Raw genomic sequence first — 21425 nt, 5'->3', positions numbered from 1 at the left:
CGCCAGGCCCTGCTGGGGGCCTTCTTGGGCAAGTGTCACACCTCTTAACTCTGGCACCAGTCCTGGTTCTTGCTGTCTCTCACTGTCTTCCATGTTACAGCTCCTCTCTCTCTCTCTCTTTCCACGTCTCCCTTTAAGCCCAGCAGGTTGGCAAAATTGGCCAATCCCCTCATTAGGGTTCCATATTCCTTATTTGCATGGTTCTTACCTCCACAAGGGCGCCATGCCACCTTATTTACATTATTAGCAAGCTATTCAATCCCCATGGTGGGCCACAAGCACCTCATTTACATAGCCCCACCCAGTCATTTGGTAGGAGTTAAGAAGACTATGGCTAGAAGGGCCGTATTCATTCATTCACTGCACCGGAGGTACCACTCCCTTTGCAGTGGGAAATGATCTGCCAGCTGGTACTTTGGTACCATGCAACCTTTCCCAACTTCCTCCATCAATGATTCTTGCTTGAGTCAATGAATCCATCAGGGAATGCAAAATGGTCATTTTCTAATCTCTTTCCTCTACATTCTTCAATGAAGAAGCGCTTTCTCTCTATATGTGTGCATGTCTGTGTGTACGTGTGTCACTATGGACTCGATTTTTTTTTTTAATTTAGTGTATTACAATCCATCTTTTGGATGCTCAAATTGTCCCAGATTTGGTTATTGTGAGACTCTTAGCTGACTGCTCTGTGCTTTAGACATGACTCAGGAGTCCTGGACCATTTGTTTGCTTTCTGGCACCAGAAGATGCCCCCAGACTTCTTTGTACTTTCCCTGCCCCAGAACTGGAAATGGTTACTGTATTTTTATGCAGATAATGTGTGCATTACACGTTTTTTGCCAACCATGCAACCCCCTCACGCATTACTTTCCTAGGCGCACTTTGTGGGTGCATTGTTTACGGGAGTGCATTATTTGCGGAAAGATATAGTACTTTAGTGAGGACTTTAGTGGTGTTTAGTGGCATTTATAAACCAAGATCTGGGAACTCTTTCACCAACCACGGACCCTGGTGATCATCCCTAACTGGTACGCATGGGTCTAACTTGGCCTTTCCAACACTGGGTAGTGCTCCACATGGAGCATCTGACGAGGGCCTTTTGATAGGTATGTTATGCTGCTTCTACTCTTTGTTCTACAGTGAATGCCGCAGCAAATATCCTCACCCATCTTTGTGCACACGTGAGCTTAGCTGTAGGACAGACTCCCAGCAGTGCCACTGCTGGGCCAAAGGCTATATATGCTTTTAATTCTGATAGATACTGACTGCCTAAATGTCCTGCAGAGAGTAGGGGCCTTGTCTGTCGTGTACGTCTGCAGCTGTATACCAGCACAGAGCGTGGCACCTGGGGTTCCGTAGTTCAGTATTTGTCAGATGAGTAGATTCTCCTCCTGGTGGCAGGCAGTGCTCTCGAGGTCAGCTCGTCTGTGTGACCTGGCCCAGCCCTGACCACAGCCCCTGTCCTGTTCTGACCTAGCTCCTTGTGCCTCCAGGTGTTCCACTACATGAGCATCGCCATCTTGACCTTTTTTATGATGGAGGTTTCCTTTAAAATATTTGTCTTCCGCCTGGAGTTCTTTCACCACAAGTTTGAAATCCTGGATGCCATCGTGGTGGTGGTTTCCTTCATCCTCGACATCGTCCTCCTGTTCCGAGAGCATGAGTTTGAGGCTCTTGGCCTGTTGATTCTGCTCCGGCTGTGGCGGGTGGCCCGCATCGTCAACGGTACGTCTGCTGAGCCCCGGGGAGGGGGTGGGCCAGATCCTGCACTCACCTGCATGGTTCCCTTCCGGTCTCCTCCTCAGGAGTCTAGAGAAAACTGAAGTGGCGCGATTGGGCATACGACTGCCGCCTGTGGGCTGCACAGTGCGACCCTGACCTGTGCTCTGAGGGGACTGCCTTTCTCTTAGGCCAAATTCTCTTGATCATTAAAGGACACTTAGCACCCCTGAGGGAGCAGGAGAGCAGTGGGATGCAGACCTCACATTCTCATAAAAAGACCAGACTTAATGGTCTGACTGAGACTAGAACGACCCTGGAAGTCATGGTCCCCAGACCTTCTCTTAGCCCAAGATAGGAACCATTCCCAAAGCTAACTCTTCAGACAGGGATTGGCCTAGACTATGGGATAGAAAATGATACTGGTGAGGAGTGAGCTTCTTAGATCAGGTAGACACATGAGACTATGTGGGCGGCTCCTGTCTGGATGGGAGATGAGAGGGCAGAGGGGGTCAGAAGCTGGCCGAATGGACATGAAAATAGAGAATGGAAAGGAGTGTGCTGTCTCACTGTGGGGAGAGCAACTAGGAGTATATAGCAAGGTATATACACATTTTTCTATGAGAGACTGAATTGATTTGTAAACTTTCACCTAAAGCACAATTAAAAAAAAAAAAAAAAAACCTGAAACAGGGTGGACTGATCCTGACCCGTCCCTCCCAGCTTGCTTTCCAGAACACCTCTAGCTTTTAATTTAGTGTTCCCAAAAGCAGCCCCAGCTTGGGAGGTGGACCACCAAAGAGGGGTATGAATAAGTTGAGAAATGAGGGTCACAACACATTACCATAATAAAGGCTTTGAGACCTTGTGTTCTCCAAATTGAACATGGAGCACTTTCCCCGGGGAAATAATCCCTATTGGTTTGGCACAGAACTCTGGTTCCAGAGAACACACTTAGGAATACTGCTTTATTTCTGGTAAAAATCCTATTTCTCCATTGGTCTGGGGAGACTTATTTTCCGAGAAGCCATGTTTCTGCTGTGCTTTTATGTTGACAGAGTGACGGCCAGTGGACAAACTGTTCAAAAACAAATGCCAAACCCACTGCCGTCAAGTTGGTTCCAACTCATAGCGACCCCATAAGACAGAGTAGAACTGTCCCATAAGGTTTCCAAGGAGCAGCTGGTAAATTCAAACTGCCAACCTTTTGGTTAGCAGCCGAGTTCCCAACCACTGCGCCACCAGGGCTCCAACTAAGTGTTCAGAGCTCCTCAAATGCCTGTCCATAGCTCTGCTGCACCAGAGTCGCCACTGAAGCTTTCATTTATAATATGGGGAATGACTTGGGTGTCCAGCCAGGGTTGGGAATCCCTAGACTAGGGGCTGTGGTGTCAGAACGAGCAAGCGACTGTGGCCTGGGGTGGGGACAGGCTGGTCCTCTGACATCAAGCTCCCGTCTTGGCCTGGTGGGTATGACCACAGACTCTCCTACTGACCTGTGTGGCTCCAGCACTACCCACAGACCAAGGACCATCGACTTCAGTGGTGTGCAGTGGGAAGGGCTCTCCCTGTGGGCTCTGGTTGGCTTTAAGGGTCAGTCACCAGCAGTTCAGGCCTCAGCATTAAAATAAAGCCAATTAAGGACATTCATTTGGATTCTGTTGGGGGAAATAAAGGAAACGAATCAACCAGATGGCAATGGGTTTGGTTTTTTGGTTTTTTCAGTTGCTGCTGAGATGTGTATGCTGATTGGTTATTTCATTAATCAAAGAGAAAAACAGTCTGCAAAGGTTATGCACAATGGAGGTGGATAAACCACTAAAAAACCCAGTGCCGTCTACTGACTGTAAATGACTGGTTAACCACAGTTAATATCCATTACCCTTATCACACCACAGTGAGATTTGCTTTTTCAGGTGAAACCAAAAGTCTGAGATTTGGTCGTGTTCTGTCTAAATGTCAGGAGACTTAGAAGGGCTGACCAGTGTCTGTGTTATGTTGCCGAAAGCTCTGACAAAGCAACACAAGGCTACACCGAGCTCAGTGAACCAACCAAGAGGAGCCAAGGCACTGACCCCACACCTCACGGGCACCACCTGTGCCCTGGCAGGTTGAGACATGGGCACCCTCACTTGGATAGAGTGTCCTCGGTTACAGGTCAAAGGCATAGTCTTTGGAGGGCAGTGTCCCCTACTGTGTGGGCATCTGGGAGCCATCAGATGAGGCTGATGACCTGTCAGCCAAGATGTAGGTCGTACCTGACAACTGGCCACAGCTGTGGACTCAGCGAGTCGGGGAGTAATGATCCCACCAGAGGTTCAGTTTCCAGGCTTGGGCCCCTGAGGCCTTTGTGAGCACTGCTGCTGGGTGATGATACTGTCACGGCAAGTTCTGCATTAAGGAGCATGACGCTCACCCTGTCACTGATGATTCGTATGGATTTCTCAACCTCTGGGGGCCGAAGAGAAATATTTCACAATTGGGTGCTAAGTAGCTCGGACAAATAATCTGCCCTTCCTGGTTCTGATGCTTTAAGTCATGGCTGATGGTTTGTCCTTGTCTGCCACCACTCTTCCAGATAGGTCTGTAGTATCTCTGCATTGTCTAAATGCATCTGTAAAGGATACAGAAATACAAATCTTTCTTTTTTATTAACTGTTAAATTAGAAACCAGTGTCATGGAGATGCTTGTTTTTCCAGGGATCATTATCTCAGTTAAGACACGTTCAGAACGGCAACTCTTAAGGTTAAAACAGATGAATATACAATTGGCCGCCAAGATCCAACACCTTGAGTTCAGCTGCACTGAGAAGGTAAGAGGACACCTCAGAGAAATGTCATGTTTGCTGTCTCTGCCCTGCCTCTGCTCCTAGGGGGCTCTGAGCCAGGGGCACCCTGTCCTTGGCTAAGTCTTCCTGGCCCTTTCCGATTCAGTGGAGGCATCACCTTCTCTCGGAAGCCATTCCCACCTCCCCAGAGCTAGGCCAGGTGTCCCTACCCTGGATGTCCCTTGTCACTGCTATCACTGCTGCTCCCTGGGCCACATTTGACTGCTGCAGTTTCCTTCAGCAGACGGGATTCTGCTGTCTTTCATTCACTTTTGTGTTCCTGTGCCAGGGCTCAGTGAATGCCTGTCACATCTCTGGTGAAGCTCGGAACAGAAGGTAAACTCGGATGTTTGTCTGCTTCTGTACCAACAGGAACAAGAAATTGAAAGACTTAACAAGCTATTGAGACAGCATGGACTTCTTGGTGAGGTGAACTAGATGCATACCACTCCACCCCAAGAAGAACCCTGCCTCGGGGCCTGGGTTGGGCCCAGGCCGAGGACAGCAGCCTTTCCTGGGCCATGTGGGGAGAGGTTTGCTTCCATGCTTCTGACTCCCGCACGTCCAGCTCCGATTCGGTGTGGGCAGTTTTTCTGAAGGCTGTGTTCCTCCCTTAGTGTGGCCAGGAGTGCCCCATCCCAGTCCCACCCTCACTTGTGTAATGTATCATGAACTGTCTTCTCATAGTGAACTCTTTACTCTTGCTTGAAGATGAACAACAGAGCGGGTAATTACTAGTTGTATATAAAATATAACTTCCTCAAGTGTCGTTTTTAAAGTTCACGTATATGCTGAGGGCCTGCACATCCTTCCACATGAGCTTTCTGAAAAACAGCCAAAAAAAGAAAAAGCAGCTACCTTAGCTGCCAACCCATTCTAGAGAAGTCCTTTTTACTTCCAAGCTGTTCTAAACAGCTCCTCTTGCTGTATTCCCCTACCCCCCAGGAGGTTGCTCCGGGGACCCAGGCCCCCCTCTACAGCAGACAGCTGCATCAGCAGCTTCTAGCTGGTTCCACCTCGTTCTGCCACCTGACAACATTTTTTTCAGTTACTGTACAATTAATGTATAAAATAAACTCTCTCCTTCCGTTGGACACTCCTCCTGTATTCTTTCCAGCTGCAACTGCCTGCACTGTGTGGCATCCACACCAGCCCACCAGCGGGCTCCAGCCTGGCTCAGCGATGGCAGTCAGAGCCAAGACCACGCTGTAACTAACATGATATTTGGGGAGAGATCCCGTTATGAGGCGCTGTGCTTTACTCACACCATTTCAGATAGGATTTTGCTATTTTTGTACTCATTTCAAGGGGACCTGAAAAGGAAAGAAAACCTGAGCTGAAACAACTCATGTTTTTAAAATAACTCACTCAAGCAGTGGGATGAATAGCTGGATGGAGCCTGGGATGCCTGCGCCACCTCGAGGTCTGCTCTCCTTACCACCACCCCAAGGCAATTTGGTTTCCATATTTGACTTACATGTTGAGAATGCTGACAATGACCAAGACCAGATGTTCTCCCATTCTCCATTCAAACCAAGTAGGATAAACCCCTACAATCCCAAAGTCAGGAGAGCAGAGAGTGGAGAGGGTGGTGCTGCTGTGGGCAGCCTCCAGGGCTAGGAGAAGGGTAACCAAATGGGATGTCTAGGAGGGCCCTCTGGCCCGCGTGCCTGCTGTGCTACAGGTAAAGCCCTCATAGCTGTGGCGTGCAGGGTCCTTAGTGAACAACTTACGTCAAACAAACGGGAAGAAGAAATTAAAGGGCAGCCTAGCGTTGATGGTTGGCCGCGCTCTGAAACCCGCCTCTGCAGGTGCAGACACATCCACAAACGTAACCGCAGTGGAAATAAGAATTGTCCTTTCATTTCCTGAGTTGGCCTGTGATCAAAATGAGAGTGAGACCAGCCTGCCCTCCAGCACGTCACCAGGATAACAGAGATGGGACGTCGTACGCCCTCCTTCTGACACAGCCACTGTTGGCCCGTGAATCTGGTAGGTATGTGGAGGGTTAACCAGCCACTCACTTGGATGAGAGATACAATTTTTACCCAAGTTGCCAATATCAATCACAACTCAATTTTCATAAGAATTTTAAAGATCAAATCTAAACAAGAATGCTAATATGAATAAAACCATTGTCAGTGGGGTTTTTTTCCCCGCTAAGTAGCATATAATGACTACTTAATTGTTTAAGAATCCAGATTGTTTACATTTTAGTAAGAATCCTTTCCATAAAGTAATAAACTCCACTTATCAAACGTGAGTTTTGGTTCGACCCGTGTCCTAACCTATACGTCTAAACTGAAGTTAGGCTGACCTCAGGAAACGGGGATGAAACGAGGTTTGCGGTCACGTTCACGATTTTAGCCTGCGGGTTCACCAAGGATCCATATTTAGTCCACTTCACCTCTATAACCAAAGCCACCGGGACCTGGCATGAATCCTGCAAAACAAAATGCCATTAGTCGATCTGAACATGATCCAACTTCAAGTCAAACTTAACCTGCAGTTCAGAGTTTTAATTATAAAATGTTTCACGTATTACAAAACGTTCTGATCTGAACGAGAGAATAAAATAGTCCAGATAAAAAAAGCTTAAGAAAGCTCATTAAGTACTCAATGCTCCAAAAATATTTTAATGCCTAAAGCAAAGCATAGTTTTTTAAAAATCCTCCTATTGCTAATGAGGAAACGCTGGTGGCGTGGTGGTTAAGTGCTACAGCTGCTAACCAAAAGGTTGGCAGTTCGAATCCACCAGGCGCTCCTTGGAAGCTCTATGGGGCAGTTCTACTCTATCCTATAGGGTCGCTATGAGTCGGGAGGACAGGAAGGCCACAGGTTTGATTTTTTTTTAATGCTAATGAAGCCATCATCACCTGGGAGTTGTGATAATCCCAATACCCAACTATGGAACCTTCAGGGTCTTAACTGATCTTATCCAAAATGGGACCATTCCTACCCAGTTCCATTTATTTGAGATACTTTAGAAGAGAAACTGGCACTGAAGAGAGGATGGCATTATTAACAGGCAAATTAAACCTGACTGCACATCATGGTAAAGTGCACTTAGAGGAAATTGAAGTGCTTTCTTTTCAATTATTTAATTTCATCAGTTGGCAATTAAGATGTTACGTTTCGGTATACAGGCAGTATACATATATTATCAAAGATATTATGTCTTCATAAGGTTGCCATGAGTTGTAGCTGACCTGACAGCAACTAGCAACAACATCTGAACTGAGAGCAGTCGGGAGCCAGACCCAAGATCTCTGAGACCTCTGTTTGATCTGGTCCAAGGGAAAATGTGAGTGGGTCTTGCAGACCTTCGTCCTGCCTTTAGCAGCTGTTCAGGTGGCAAATGTAGTAAGTGTTGGAGTTGCAAGATGGGTAGATGGGGACACCACTGTACTGTTCTACTTCTGTGTACTTTGACGTTTTTGCGTAATGAAAAGTTTTAGAAAGTACATCTCTTTTGAGCATGAAAAGGGATCAGGCCTGCTAAATTTGGTACCTGCCCAAAAGGCACTGATGGAATTCCTTAGCTTGGAGCTGCCTTTTAAGAAACTGTAGGCTGAAAAACTCGAGACTATCCTGTTGTCAGGAGAGGATGCAACAGGCAGCTGCTGTCAAATGCACTTAGCAGCTGCTCTCATGCCTGCTTCTCCCTGGGTTTCCTGGAAGGTTGCTATAAAACCTGCTCCAGGCCCTCTGAACTCCCTGGACCAGGTCCCTGCCAGTGTTAATGCCCATGGCCCCTCCCAACCTGTTTTCCTTCTGAGGGGTAGGTAGTAACTGGGTGTCTTCACGCCATCTCCAAGGAGCCTGACATGGTTTCCTGGTTCACTGAAGTGGCACAGCCAACTTTCAGCAGCTGAGCAGCAGGGCCTGAGTAATCACCGCTCTCTTGGCTGGGGACTCGGTAGGAGGGCGGGGCTGAGCATGAGTTCCTCCTCACCCCGTTATCCCTGAGCTATAAATACACTAAGAGGATAATGAGAGGCCTGAAGCAACTGCTGAGGAAAAAAGCTGGGCAATTAAAGAATCGTGGGAGAGCATGCCTCCGTGATGGGGCCAGCCCACACGCTGACTGCTAAGACAAAAGAAAGAGGTGGGCAGAAGCGTCACTTGGGAACAAAAACCTATTTGTAGGATGTCGACTTCCATTAAACTCAGGACCTTCTGAATTGAAAGCTTTCACGTGTGGGCTGCCTTGATAGACCAGGAAGACGGGATGGATGGGACAGCTGTGGGGAGGAGAGGCCTCTCCATCTTTTTGAGCCGGTCCTCACCTCTATCTTATCACAGGATGCCTAGGGAAGGGCTCCTGTGACACCACCGCCACTAATGGTAGCACAGTCACGCGTCGCTTAACATCCAGGACCTATTCTGTGAAATGGGACGTTACGTGATTTGGACGTTGTGCGAACACCTGGGTCCATGGGGTGCAGGGCTCGCGGGTGCACGGGCTGGGGGCCCCTGGGCTGCTGTGCAGCAAGCATGTGGACGGCTCTCGCTGCCAACACCTCAGGTGAGCACTCGGCTGGAGGGCCTGGCACAAGGCCCCACGGCCCCATAAAGATCACAGTGGGGAGGCTCCAGGCACAGGCCGGGCAACTCTAAACCCAGCACCCTTGCCCCAGCCTGCGTAATCTTGGGTGCTCGGGAGCACTCCTCCCAGCAGCAGGGGCCCCTGTTCACATGGTGGGGGGTGGCAGGGTGGGCTCCCTGCTGAGTCGGGCTGTGGGTATCCCCCAGAGGGTGCACACGGACGACAGACATATGTGGTTGGACATTGCCCAGATGGACGTTATGTGGCGCATGACTGTAGTTAACAGGAGAGCAGCAGTTTCCCGTTATGGAGGGACCACCAGGCACCATGCCAAGGGCCAAATGAATGGTACCTCATTTAACCCTATCAGCAAGCTCATGAGATTAGTACTGTGACTATCCCGTTTCACTGGTGGAGACACAAAGGCAATATTGCCACTAAGGGGCAAAATTAGTATTCACGATGCAGGCCAACCTGATAACAAAGTCCAAGCTCTGACCCAGAGCCATCAACAGCCAATACTCTCAGGCTTCCCCAGCCGCCTCTAATCTCCCCACCCAGACCAGGAGCGCCTGGGAGTGGGAGAGATGGCTAGCATGGGGCCTTCAACTTCTCCCCATTACCTTCGTGTTGGATGACTGAGTGAGGAAGTGGACAGGCACCCAGTCCAGCACATCCTGGGCCCTGGAATTTCCGAAAGGAGCCACATAATCTGGAAAGCCCTGGCCCTTGAGGAGGCTCTTCACCTTCTGCATGGTGAGCTGACACGGGATAGCTCTGGTCAGTCTTGGGGAGGAAAAAGAGGTCAGCAGATGAGATGCTGTCCCTCAGCCAGCAGTTTTAAGGCTCAATGACACGCAGTTCCCGCCAGTTTCATTTTCTCTTCAAAATGGGGGTTATTTGACAGAGCTATGTTGTCTTTAATTTTGTGGAATCTTGGTAGTTGTCTATGGAGATGAAGTCAAAACAATGTTTCCAAACTATATTCCACTGACAGGCTCTGTGCAAGGGTTCCATGATCAAATTTGGGGAAACGCTGCATACCCCAATTCCCTCCTGAAACACGTGTTAAAGCCTCTGAGAAGTCCTACAGTAAGGATTCATGTTTCAACTTGAATTTAGTACATCCCAAACATTATGGGCCATAGACCTACCCCTCCTAAAATCCTGTGGGATTCTATACCGTAGAATCCGAGTTGAGAAATGTTGAGCTAAAGAAATCAGAATAATGTTAATGATGAATATTGGTCTAACCAAAATTAATGACATTAAACTATACTGGGGAGACGTAGGGAGGGGTAGTATGTGGGGTGGGGGTAGAGAATAAAGAAGGGAAGAGCCAGCTCGCCATCTTCCATAGTGAGAAGTCAACAAATAACCCATAGAAACAACAACTCTAGACATACCATTATATGCCGCTTATTTAAGGATCGGGGGCAAATTTGCAAAAAATCAGTGACAAGAGTTGAAAGTGATTGCCTCCGGGGTGGGCAAAATGAGAGTAGGACCCGCTGTTTTTTTTTTTTTTTTATAAAAAGCCATATTCAGCTATTTGCCTTTTTACATTGTACACGTGTTTGATAACAAGAAAAAGGTAAATTAAGCACAAAGGTGACGTTCTGGCTTATCACTGATTTTCTTGAGCTGTGTATATTAACATTCAGAAACACAGGAGAGACTTGTGGGGAAGATATTTTTGGTGTGAACTCAAGTGCTATGGAGAATTAAAAATGAAACAAATCTTGAGATTTCTATTTTGCCATATTTGATTCAAGGAGCCCTAGTGGGGCAGTGGTTAAGCCCTCCACTGCTAAGAAGGTCAACAGTTCGAACCCACCAGCTGCTCAACGGCAAAAAGCTGTGGCAGTCTGCTTCCATAAAGATTACAGCCTTAGAAACCCCATGGGGCAGTTCTACTCTGTCCTATAGGGTTGCTGTGAGTCAGAAATCATTTTGATGGCAATGGTTTGGTTTTGGTATGTTTGATTCAAGGAATAAGAAAAATGGTTGTAATAGTTTTCCTTGGAATATTAACAAATGGTTTATTGTTAGGAGAGTTAAAATTAGAAAATGAAAAACTACATCATTATAAGATATTGCTACTATTATTAATGATGACAAGAAGCTACATATGGGTTTGTCATATAGAGACGCAGCCGACGCAGAAGTTTCATAAGACAGGACAGGTAGGAATTCTTCATTTTTGGATCAACACAAACAAGGTCAAATATAAACAAGTTGCTCTCTTACCTTAGTTTACAGCCGGAATGCATATTATAACCAAATAATACTGGGGTCCGGATCCCCTCTATTGCTAAACAGTCTTGCTCAGTTGTGCTATGAAGAACAGTAAGTTGTCCATATCTATTTGTCGTCTGAATAATCCCAGACATTTACAGGAAGTTAAGGGACAATCACCCAGTATCAGAAGAATCTGATTCTCAGGTAAAAAGATGGTGTCACTTGTGTGACAGGAGACATGAGTGTGACCAGCTGTCCCTTCTCTAGGCCTGTGGGATTTTGATAGTTACTTCCCAGGAGAGGAAAAAGACAGTTATAAGAAGAAATAGCCTCAGAAACTAGCCCTTCAAAATTAATTCTAAAATTTCAAAAATCACTAAATTTGCTTAGGAGTCTCTGTTTAAATGTGAAATTAAATATATCCAGGGGTCTGTCAACTTTTCTGTCTTAAGATTTTCATTTTAAAACGCTGACGTTTGCAACGTGTGGTTTCACCCCTAACCTCTCTCAGTTCACTCTCAGCTCCACTCGATGTGCAGCTAACCACCCACCCCCCAAACCCACACAGGAAGCTCGACCTCAGACCTGGTCTCTCCATCCTATAAGCGGCCCAAGGATCCTTTGCAATAAAGAGAAGTGAGGGCCACACATGTGGACGGGGAAGTCAACCTTCTCTACATAACCAAAAAGGATACCCTTTCTGAGGCTGAAATCCAGCCACTAACGGGAGCCCCACAACATAACCAGGGTTTCCACTGAGAGGAACCGGCTTTGTATTTTGCTGAAAGACAATGCAGAAATGCCCCCAAATAATTTTCATTTTAATGGGGAAATAACAGGGAAAATGAAATCCTTTTCATAATAAAATCTGGAATCACACCAATAAAAGAATTTCTCCCCCACTCAGAGCTATAAATACGTCTCCTGCGTGTGGGAGTTGATCATGCTGGAAAAGAACAAGCCACCACGGCAGGGAGTCACCCCCTGCGGAAAAGGATCAAGGACTCTGCCGGGCTGCATCTCGAACCCCACGTGCTACGCAGGCCCTTTGCTCAGTCAAAGAGGAAGATGTGGCAATACTTGTAAACTGAGGCTTTTTGTTTTCACTAAGAAGTTTTGATTTCTTTTTAACTTCACAATTAAGTATTTGTATAGAATTGACCAAACTTACCTGAATAAAGCGAATTTCAAACTTTTGTTGGATTGGAACAAGTCCACTGCTAACTGTCCCCAGAAGGAGAGAAAGCCCAGCTTTTGTTATTTCACCTTCATCTGTATATGTGAGGCTGTACTTGGCCTAAAAACAAAGCGGTACTCAAAAAAAACCTGTTTCTATCCCATTTCAGTAGCTGTATTGACATCGCAAATAAAATACACTCAGGAGACAAATCCTTTTCCGTTTCTCCACCTGTTCGTGTTCTTCTCTCTTGTCCAGTTGAATGCAGAGAGGTGTCACCATCTCAGCATCACCCTAGCTGCCAGGCCAGGGGCACATGGGCCTCTGATACCCAGTTTCCTAAGTTCCAGGCCAGCTGGCCCAAGCAGAATACAATTAGCCTATCTCTGCAGAGAAAAGGCGTTAAAAACAACTTTCTTACATACTCTTGCAAGTCACTGGGATTTGTGGGGGAAAATTACACGATTATTCCAGAGACTTAAAGAAGCATCCTTTGACGAGACAGCATAAAAGCAAGCAGTAGGCCAAGGCCAGGAAAGGTGACATTGTAAGATGGGCCAAAGCCCCCTTCAAAGCCCCCCTCCCCGCTCAGGACACAGCTTGAGTGGGCCTCAGGCAGATCATGCTTTCAAAGCAAACCAGGTGCCTACCTCAACAACAACATGAGTGCAGACATTGAGATTTCCAGCACTGACAAAAGCAGGCTGCAAATCAACCTGAGCGTCTTCCAGTCGGGTTAACGTTTGATTTAGAGACTGAACAACGATGGATTGAACAGTGACAAGGACCTGCAAAGGGAAGAACGCCTGGATTATGAAAGACTCTACAACAGAGCCGAATGGGTTAAAATAATGAAAAACTCAAATGTCAGCCAAGTGGAAAATAGTGTTGGTTCCACATTACAAAGATACATATATTTATATGTAAATACATACATACAGAAAATGCTTCAGAAGAATATAACCAAAATTTAAAAACTGGCCATCTCTGAAAATACGTATTCACTCAAAAATCTGTGCACGGTGTTCAGGCAGCACTGTTCTAATAGCCAAAGAGTGGAAACAATCCAAATGTCCATCAACTGATGAAGAGAGAAACAAATGTGGTCTCTCCCTACGATGGACTGTTTGTTACTCAGCCATCAAAAGGGACGAGGCGCTGATAGAGGCTACGACACGGGTGAACCTGGAAAACGTGATGCTAAGTAAGAGAAGCCGGTCACAAAAAGTCACTTATAATTCCACTTCTATGAAATGTCCAGAATAGGCCAATCCGTAGAGATAGAAAGTAGATTAGAGGTTGCCAGGGGCTGGGGGAGCGGGGGATGGGGAGTGACTGCTAATGGGTACTGGGTCTCTTCTTGGGGTGATGAAAATGTTCCTGAATTAGATAGAGGGGAGGTTTGCACAACACTGTGTATATACTATAAAATCCACTGACTTGTACACTTTAAAATGGTGAATATTATATCTTAAAAAAAGCCCCACACATACAACCCCACCCCATCAAACCATCGAAAGCACATATATACTCTTACTTCCAAAACACAACTCCTACTGATAAGTCCACTCGTTCTAAACACACATGCATATTCCACATACAGCCCCAGGATACACACCCTTACACCCCCACTGAATACACACGTGATCTAAATTATACACTGCTCCTATACATGCCTGAATACACACTCACACACACACACACACACACAAAGTGGTTCTCTCTGGGTGGTGGGGCTATGGGCAAGAGAACACGCGAGAGGCACATCATTCAAACGGAATTAGGAAGCCCTGGTTAGCCCTTTGCTGTTAAAGGACATTTCTCATTTATGGCTGTTGCCAGCAGAGTGACAAAGCAGCAAGCAATCCTTTAAATGGCTTGAACCTCTAAAGACAGCTAGGCCTTTGAATCTGTGTGACAAACCTGATGTTTGCTCTAAATTTCGGCTCTTAGGCCTTGCACCTCCTTGGGGACTGTATTTACAGCAGGCATGGGATATAGAGCCTGGAAAAGTGACCTGACACATCCACAACTGTGATAGTTATGGTTGTGTGTCAGCTGGGCCATGATTCTCAGTGGTTTGGCAGTTATGATGTAGTTTGGCAGTTATGTAATCATATAATCACTTCCATGATGAGATCTGCTATGAGCAGCCAATTGGTTGAAAGGGAGTTTCCTTGGGGGTGTAGCCTGCGTCCAAAATATATAAGACTTTCTAGCAAAGCTCGAAGGCTTTTGCTCACTCTGGATCCTGTACCTGGCTCATCGTCCTCTGACCTTGGGTTCTTGGGACTTGAGCCAGCAGTCTGCCATCTGACCTGCTGATCTCCAGTTTGTCAGGCCCTGCAGCTCCATGAGTCAGGAGACGCCTCCAGCCTGATACCTGGCCCACAGACTTGGGACTTTCCAGCCTCTACAACTGCATGAGCCATTTCCTTGGACATAAATCTCTCTCTCTATAGACATATACATGCTTTACTGGTTTTGCTTCTCTAGAGAACCTAGCCTAAGACAACAACCAAAGAGGGCTCGGCCTCCCAACCAGAGCCCGACAGACCCCCTGGTAGAGGCAACAAACTTTGACTAGAACCTACCCTCAGATCAATCCCAGAAGGCTATGTGGAGAGTGCACACTGCCTATATTTGTACATTCACTGAGTCAATGTTTACATCTCTACAGTGGACCAACAGCATCCTAGTTGCTACCCAGCTTTCCTGGCAAGACACCAAGCAATGTCCTGAAAACAGAGAAGTCAGTTATACCCAACATCAGCCAAACAGTTATGCCATTCAAACACGAAAAATTGTGCAACTACAAAACTATGGGATCCTAAAACTCTGAAATGTGTTTACAAAAGGGCTGTCTACTGAGAAACTTCCCTATTTCACCTTTTTTTTTTTTTGGCAAATGTTTTTGTTACTGGCCTTAAGGTCCCCTTCTAATCGTAAAAGTATTCATTTAAAAGGGCTCAGAAGTAAGACAGTGTATTATAAACCATCTTACTTTCCATTAAGAAATATTCTTACCTTTGTTCTTGAATTAGGCACCTAGACAAAAAGAAACCACAACGAATTTTAAGTACAACAAAGACATTTTTATTGTTTCTTTAGGTGACAGGTCTACAGCCAGAGCTTTCTTTCAAAGGGTTCTACCTCTTTCCACTTCCTGTCCCCCACCTCCACCAACCTTACTTCTAAAATTCCAAGACATCCTACTGGGCCATTGGGAGCTTTGGGGAGGGTGAGTAGAAATGTTTGGGGAGGCCTGTGCTGAGGGAGAACTGTGCCTAGATGCATGAGGGACCACCTCCAGGGCAACTGTGAGAAGTCAAACTAGCTGGAAGAATGAACAGAACTAGATAGCTGACTTACAGGAAGCGGGGGAGAGGGACAGGAAAGGAAGAGGTTAAACTTAAGTCTGGCAACCAAAGCCCGGATGAATAATGGTGCCATGGACCACATCTATCACCACTCCCACCAAAAAAAAGGAAATCAGGAGGGGAGGGGTCTTTCACAATAATCATATGGTTTTTCATCACAGAAAAACTTCCTCCCCCCTTGCACACCTCCCAGTGGGCCAGGGGACTCGTATGTTTATTCAGTTCAGAGCAGGGTCACTGCGAGCAGAGAGAAGGGGCTACCTCATCTCCCTTCTCCGGCAGTCAACCACTGTCCTGTGCTGAAAACAGATTTTCTCTTCTGGTCTATTTGTGAGAGAGAGATCTTTTTGCTGCTAATATGATTATTTTTGTCACAGGCATTAAAATGCTTCTGAAATTCCTTAAGTTTCTGGCTATTTGTTAAGATTTTTTTAATGCAAGTAACACTTATTATTGGCTACCACCAAAATAAATGAAAGCCAAATATATGCTAACTATGTAAAAAGAAAAATTATTTCCGTGATAAACTCAGTGGTTACTGATACCAGAGAACTAGAGAAATTTAAGCTTGAGGGTCAATCATCTACTGAAATTATTCTATACTTGACCTCTTTTAAAAGGGTACAAAGATCAGAAATCATGCCTAACAAACCAGTTCAGAGTAACTCTTACCCTCAAAATTTCCGGGCTGCTGTAAGAAGCCATTCTAAGGGCTTTGATTTCTTCACACTGTTCCAAATTTATCCTTCTGGTGCACTTAACAGCTTGGTTCACCAGAAACGCTGTAAGTCATAATATTCCCAAGGAAAAAAACAATACGAAACAGAAGAAAATTTTTGACAGTCTCATGGTAAACAAAAAAGTTATCATCTAGATAAAACCATAAAATAAACTACAACAGATATGTGATATATTTAAAATAGGCTCTTTAAATTTTTTTTTCAAATAGGTAAGACATTCGTTTAAAAAAAAATCCATTGCCGTCAAGCTGACTCCAGCTCATACTGACTCTACTGGACAGAGTAGAACTGCCCCAGAAGGTTTCCAAGGAGTGACTGGTAGATTCAAACGGCTGACTTTTTGGTTCGCAGCCAACCACTTAACCACTATGTTACCAGGGCTCCAATATATTCATAGGGTTCAAAATTCCTCTCCCCAGAGGCAACCAGCATAAAGCTTCTTACATATCCCTCTGGAAATTCTTTTTCAAGTATTTATTACTTCTTTCCCCTTTGGGGAACAGATACAAGATACACAACCTATTTTACCCTCATTATTTTTTTCCCTGAACAATGTATCTTGGAGATCAGTCTGTCAGTACATGGCATACTTCCTCCTCCTGTTTTAGGGATAATATAATTAGTATTCTACTATAGATATGCTGGGATTTAGTCAACCAGTTCCTTACTAATGGACGTTTAGTGGGCTCTCTCTGACTTTGCTATCACAAGCAATGCTGTAATCTATTATTTTGTATGTGGGCAGAGTTTCCACAGGATCAGCTTCTAAAAGTAGAACAGCTGGTCAAAGGGTACAGGCATCTGTTATTGGGTAATAGAAAAGAATAGATACTGCTAAATGCCCTTCACAGAGGTCGCACCAATTTCCAGCCTGCTCCCCCAGCAGTGTAGGTGAGCACCCACTTCCCGACAGCCTCAATGTTTTGAGCTTTGCCAAGAGATGAAAATGGTATCTCAGGTTGGTTCAATTTACATTGTTCCTATGATGAGCAAGATTAAGTGTCTTTTCAACAAGATACATTTTTCCTTCATGTATCAAATGATGTCTTCCTCAAGCCACAAGCTGTCCTTGATTACTTCCTCACAGTGAGGCTTGCTTAAGAACTGGAGAGCCTGCCATCTGCCTCCCACAACCTAGGGGGCCACTCTGGGGATTTTGTGATGCTTCTGGAAGGAGAAGCAGACTACGGAAGGCAGTGGAGTGCAGCTGAGCAGGGGCTCCAGGCAGACGGCACAGGTCCCGTCCCCACTCCACCGCTGCCTGAGTGAGCCTGAGAAAGAAAATGAACTTCTCAGCTTCCTCATCTAAATAATGGAGATAATCACCCTACCTCATGGTGAGGATTAAATGGAAAAACCAATACACTTAGCACCATACCCAGCACACAGTAAGTGCTTCATACATATTAGCTACTGGCTAACTTTAGTTCCACTAAGGAAAAGCTTTCCAACAACTGGAAGTGTCAAACATCTGAGTAGGCCCTTTTCAGGTAATGAGTTTCCCATCACTAGCGGTACTCAAGTAGAGACTGCATGGGGCGGAAAAGACTCCTGCCCAGGGTGGAAAACTGGCCTGGATAACCTTTGAGGCTGTTTCTAGTCATGAGGCTTGCTGAATTAAGGCTACCACACTGAAGCCAGAGCAAACTCTGTTTACAGAGGGGAGTCAGATTGCCCACTCTTACCTGCAGGGTTGTCGTCAGTGCACATCTCTGACGTAAGAGGAGAAGGCAATCTCAGAAAGGAATCTGCAGTCTGCACAGGAACACCATACTGTAAACAGAAGAACAACCAGCAGCTGGTAGGGTGTTATTAAGTCATTCATTCAACACTGATGGAGCAACTACTACGTGCCAGGCAGTGTTGTAGGCACCAGGAACACAGTGATGAGCAAAAAACAGATGTGGTCCTTGCCCATAGGGAGTTTACATCTAACTGACCACCCCCCTGCCCCGCTTTTAAGGATGAGTGTGTGTGTGTGTGTTACTATATTTGTGGGCTCTTTGATTATGGAATGCCTCTGGAAGGATACCCAAGAAGCTGATATAAACGTTTACCTCTACTGGCAGGAACGAGGTGGTTGGGGGTAGGGGGTGATAATAAACCAGTTGTCATCAAGTCACCCCCGACTCATGGTGACCCCATGTGTGTCAGAGTAGAACTGTGCTCTACAGGGTTTTCAATGGCTCATTTCTCAGCAGTAGGTCACCAGGCCTTTCTTCCAAGGTGCCTCCAGGTGGCCTTGAACCTCCAACCTTTCAATTTGCAGCTGAGTGCATTAACCATTTACAACACCAGGGACTCCACAGAACAGCGTGGATAACTAGAAATCCAACTTCTACACAACACCCAAAACCAAAATCAAATTCGTTGCCATCAAGTTGATCCCAACTCACGGCGACCCCATATGTTACAGAATAAAACTGCTCCGTAGGGTTTTTTTGTTTTGCTTTTTTTACTGTAACCTTTAGGGAAGCAGATTGCCAGGCCTTCTGCAGCGCCACTCGGGGGTTAAAATCACCATGCTTTAGGTTAGTTGTCAAACGAAACCATTTGTGCCACCCAGGGACCTATCTTCTCTACAATACTGTATTTTTATAGATACATTTAAAAATCAGGAATAATACAAACCAATCTGTTAACAGTGATTTGCCATGTGAATTTTAATGGGGAAAGGGAGCTTCCCATTTTTACTGTACATACCTCTATCCTTTTGACTTTTAAACTTAGTTCATGGGGCTTTTACATTTTCCTTTTAAAAAAGATGCCTCCAAAAAAGTTTTTAAAGGTTTATTCAAAGTTAACATATATCACATTTAAAGGATAGCTGATGAACGGATATAAAATAGCACACACTGCCCTCAAGTCTGTAACACTAAACACGATTCTGAGAAGAGGACCAGGGGCCTGCCCAATCCAGCCCAGGTTCCCAGCAGCATGCCTCAAGCATCCGCTGCATCTTCTGAGGGTGAGAAGAACAAAGAATTATGTGGAGACAAAATGCAGTTCACGACAGACTCTAAGACTTGATGAATTCTATGTCTTGAGGGAGCCGGTCTGGCTGATAACATATTGAACATTTAACTTCCAAGGACAGGATATATGCGGCTAACTGAGCAGCAGACTTAACCAAGTTCTTGTCTCACCTCATATTTAGCAGAAGTATTTGGAGAATCCAGTTTGGCTGTAGAAGAAATGTCTGATTCTGCGTTCAGTGTAAAACCACCAGACGTTTTCATCAATTTATCAAAATTGTTTTCATCAGGCACTTCAGGATTAATAAAAGATAACGCAGGTTTATCTGGTTTTGGAAAAAATATTTTAAAAGAATATAAAATATAATATTTATATTCCATATATAATATTTTGGAAAGCTTTTAGTAATGTTAAGGCTGATATGAACTTTGACATTCAGGCAGCTAACAGATACATGAAGAAATGCTCTCGATCATTAGCCATTAAAAACCCATTTAGAGAAATGCAAATCAAAACTACAATGAGATTCCATCTCACTCCAACAAGGCTGGCATGAATCCAAAACACACAATATAATAAATGTTGGAGAGGTTGTGGAGAGACTGGAACACTTATATACTGCTTTTGGGGTTGTAAAATGGTACAACCACTTTGGAAATCGATTTGGCGCTTCCTTAGAAAGCTAGAAATAGAACTACCATATGATCCAGCAATATATCCTAGAATATATCCTCCTTGGAATATATCCTAGAGAAATAAGAGCCATCACATGAATAGATATATGCACACCTTGTTCACTGCAGCACTGTTAACAATAGCAGAAAGATGGAAACACCTTAGGTGCCCTTAATGGATGAATGGATAAACAAATTATGGTATATTCACACAATGGAATACTACGCAACGGTAAAGAACAACGACAAATCCAGGAAACATCTCATAACACGGATGAATCTGGAAGGCATCATGCTGAGCAAAATTAGTCACAAAAGGACAAATATTGTATGACACCACTATTATAAGAACTGAAGAAAAGGTTTAAACACAGCAGAAAACATTCTTTGATGGTTACAAGGGTGGGGAGGGAAGGAGAGGGGTATTCACTAAATACATAGTAGATAAGAATTATCTTAGGTGAAGGGAAGGCCAACACACACTACAGGGGAAATCAGCACAACTGAACTAAACCAAAAGGTAAGAAGTTTCCTGAATACAACCAAACACCTCAAGGGACAGAATAGCAGGGGTTGGGGTCTGCGGACCATGGTTTCAGGGGACATCTAGGTCAACTGGCATAACAAAGTTTATGAAGAAAATGTTCTGCATCCCACTTTGGTGAGTGAAGTCTGGGGTCTTAAAAGCTAGCGAGTGGCCATTTAAGATGCATCAATCGGTCTGAACCCACATGGAGCAAAGGAGAATGAAGAATACCAAAGAGTGAAGGAAAATATTAGCCCAAGAGACATAAACCAGAGACTCCATCAGCCTGAGACCAGAAGAATTAGATGGTGCCCAGCTACCACCAATGACCACCCTGACAGGGAACACAACAGACAGTCCCTGACAGAACAGGAGAAAAGTGAGGTGCAGAATTCAAACTCCGGTAAAAAGACCAGACTTAATGGCCTGACCGAGACTGGAGGGACTCCAGAAGACACGGCCCCCAAACTTTCTATTAACCCAGAACTAAAACCATTCCCAAAGCCATCTCTTCAGACAAAGATTAGACTGGACTCTAAGATATAAAATGATACTTGTGAAGACAGCGCTTCTTCGTTCAAGAAGATACATGAGACTAACTGGGCAGCTCCTGTC

The 21425-nt window shown here is 45.3% G+C and overlaps 2 protein-coding genes across 11 annotated transcripts in view; one reads left to right on the top strand and one right to left on the bottom strand.

Annotated features, from left to right (window-relative positions):
• HVCN1 (hydrogen voltage gated channel 1) overlaps positions 1-5397 on the top strand; it is a 41910-nt gene extending 36513 nt beyond the window's left edge. For all 3 annotated transcript variants that reach the window (XM_049867053.1, XM_049867051.1, XM_049867052.1), the window contains 3 exons: positions 1494-1725; positions 4420-4532; positions 4920-5397. In XM_049867053.1, the coding sequence (XP_049723010.1) occupies positions 1494-1725; positions 4420-4532; positions 4920-4985 (411 nt within the window). In that variant the 3' untranslated portion in view covers positions 4986-5397. The remainder of the gene's footprint in view (positions 1-1493; positions 1726-4419; positions 4533-4919) is intronic.
• The window catches only part of TCTN1 (tectonic family member 1), a 30397-nt gene continuing 14125 nt past the window's right edge, over positions 5154-21425 (bottom strand). The window contains exons 5-17 of one of the 8 annotated variants that reach the window (XM_049867040.1): positions 19781-19935; positions 18320-18407; positions 16567-16676; positions 15542-15562; positions 13165-13302; positions 12509-12634; positions 12033-12118; positions 11347-11487; positions 9720-9882; positions 6865-6990; positions 6281-6425; positions 5815-5860; positions 5329-5371 (exon numbers count right to left, since the gene is read on the bottom strand). In XM_049867040.1, the coding sequence (XP_049722997.1) occupies positions 6282-6425; positions 6865-6990; positions 9720-9882; positions 11347-11487; positions 12033-12118; positions 12509-12634; positions 13165-13302; positions 15542-15562; positions 16567-16676; positions 18320-18407; positions 19781-19935 (1298 nt within the window). In that variant the 3' untranslated portion in view covers positions 5329-5371; positions 5815-5860; position 6281. Of the gene's footprint in view, positions 6426-6864; positions 6991-9719; positions 9883-11346; positions 11488-12032; positions 12119-12508; positions 12635-13164; positions 13303-15541; positions 15563-16566; positions 16677-18319; positions 18408-19780; positions 19936-21425 lie in introns of all 8 variants that reach the window. The other 7 variants (XM_049867038.1, XM_049867039.1, XM_049867044.1 and 4 more) reach the window with 7 other exon arrangements.

The sequence above is a fragment of the Elephas maximus genome, chromosome 22, assembly GCF_024166365.1.
Source record: "Elephas maximus indicus isolate mEleMax1 chromosome 22, mEleMax1 primary haplotype, whole genome shotgun sequence".
Classification (NCBI taxonomy): Eukaryota; Metazoa; Chordata; class Mammalia; order Proboscidea; family Elephantidae; genus Elephas; species Elephas maximus.
This window is presented reverse-complemented; position numbering and strand designations above follow the sequence as displayed.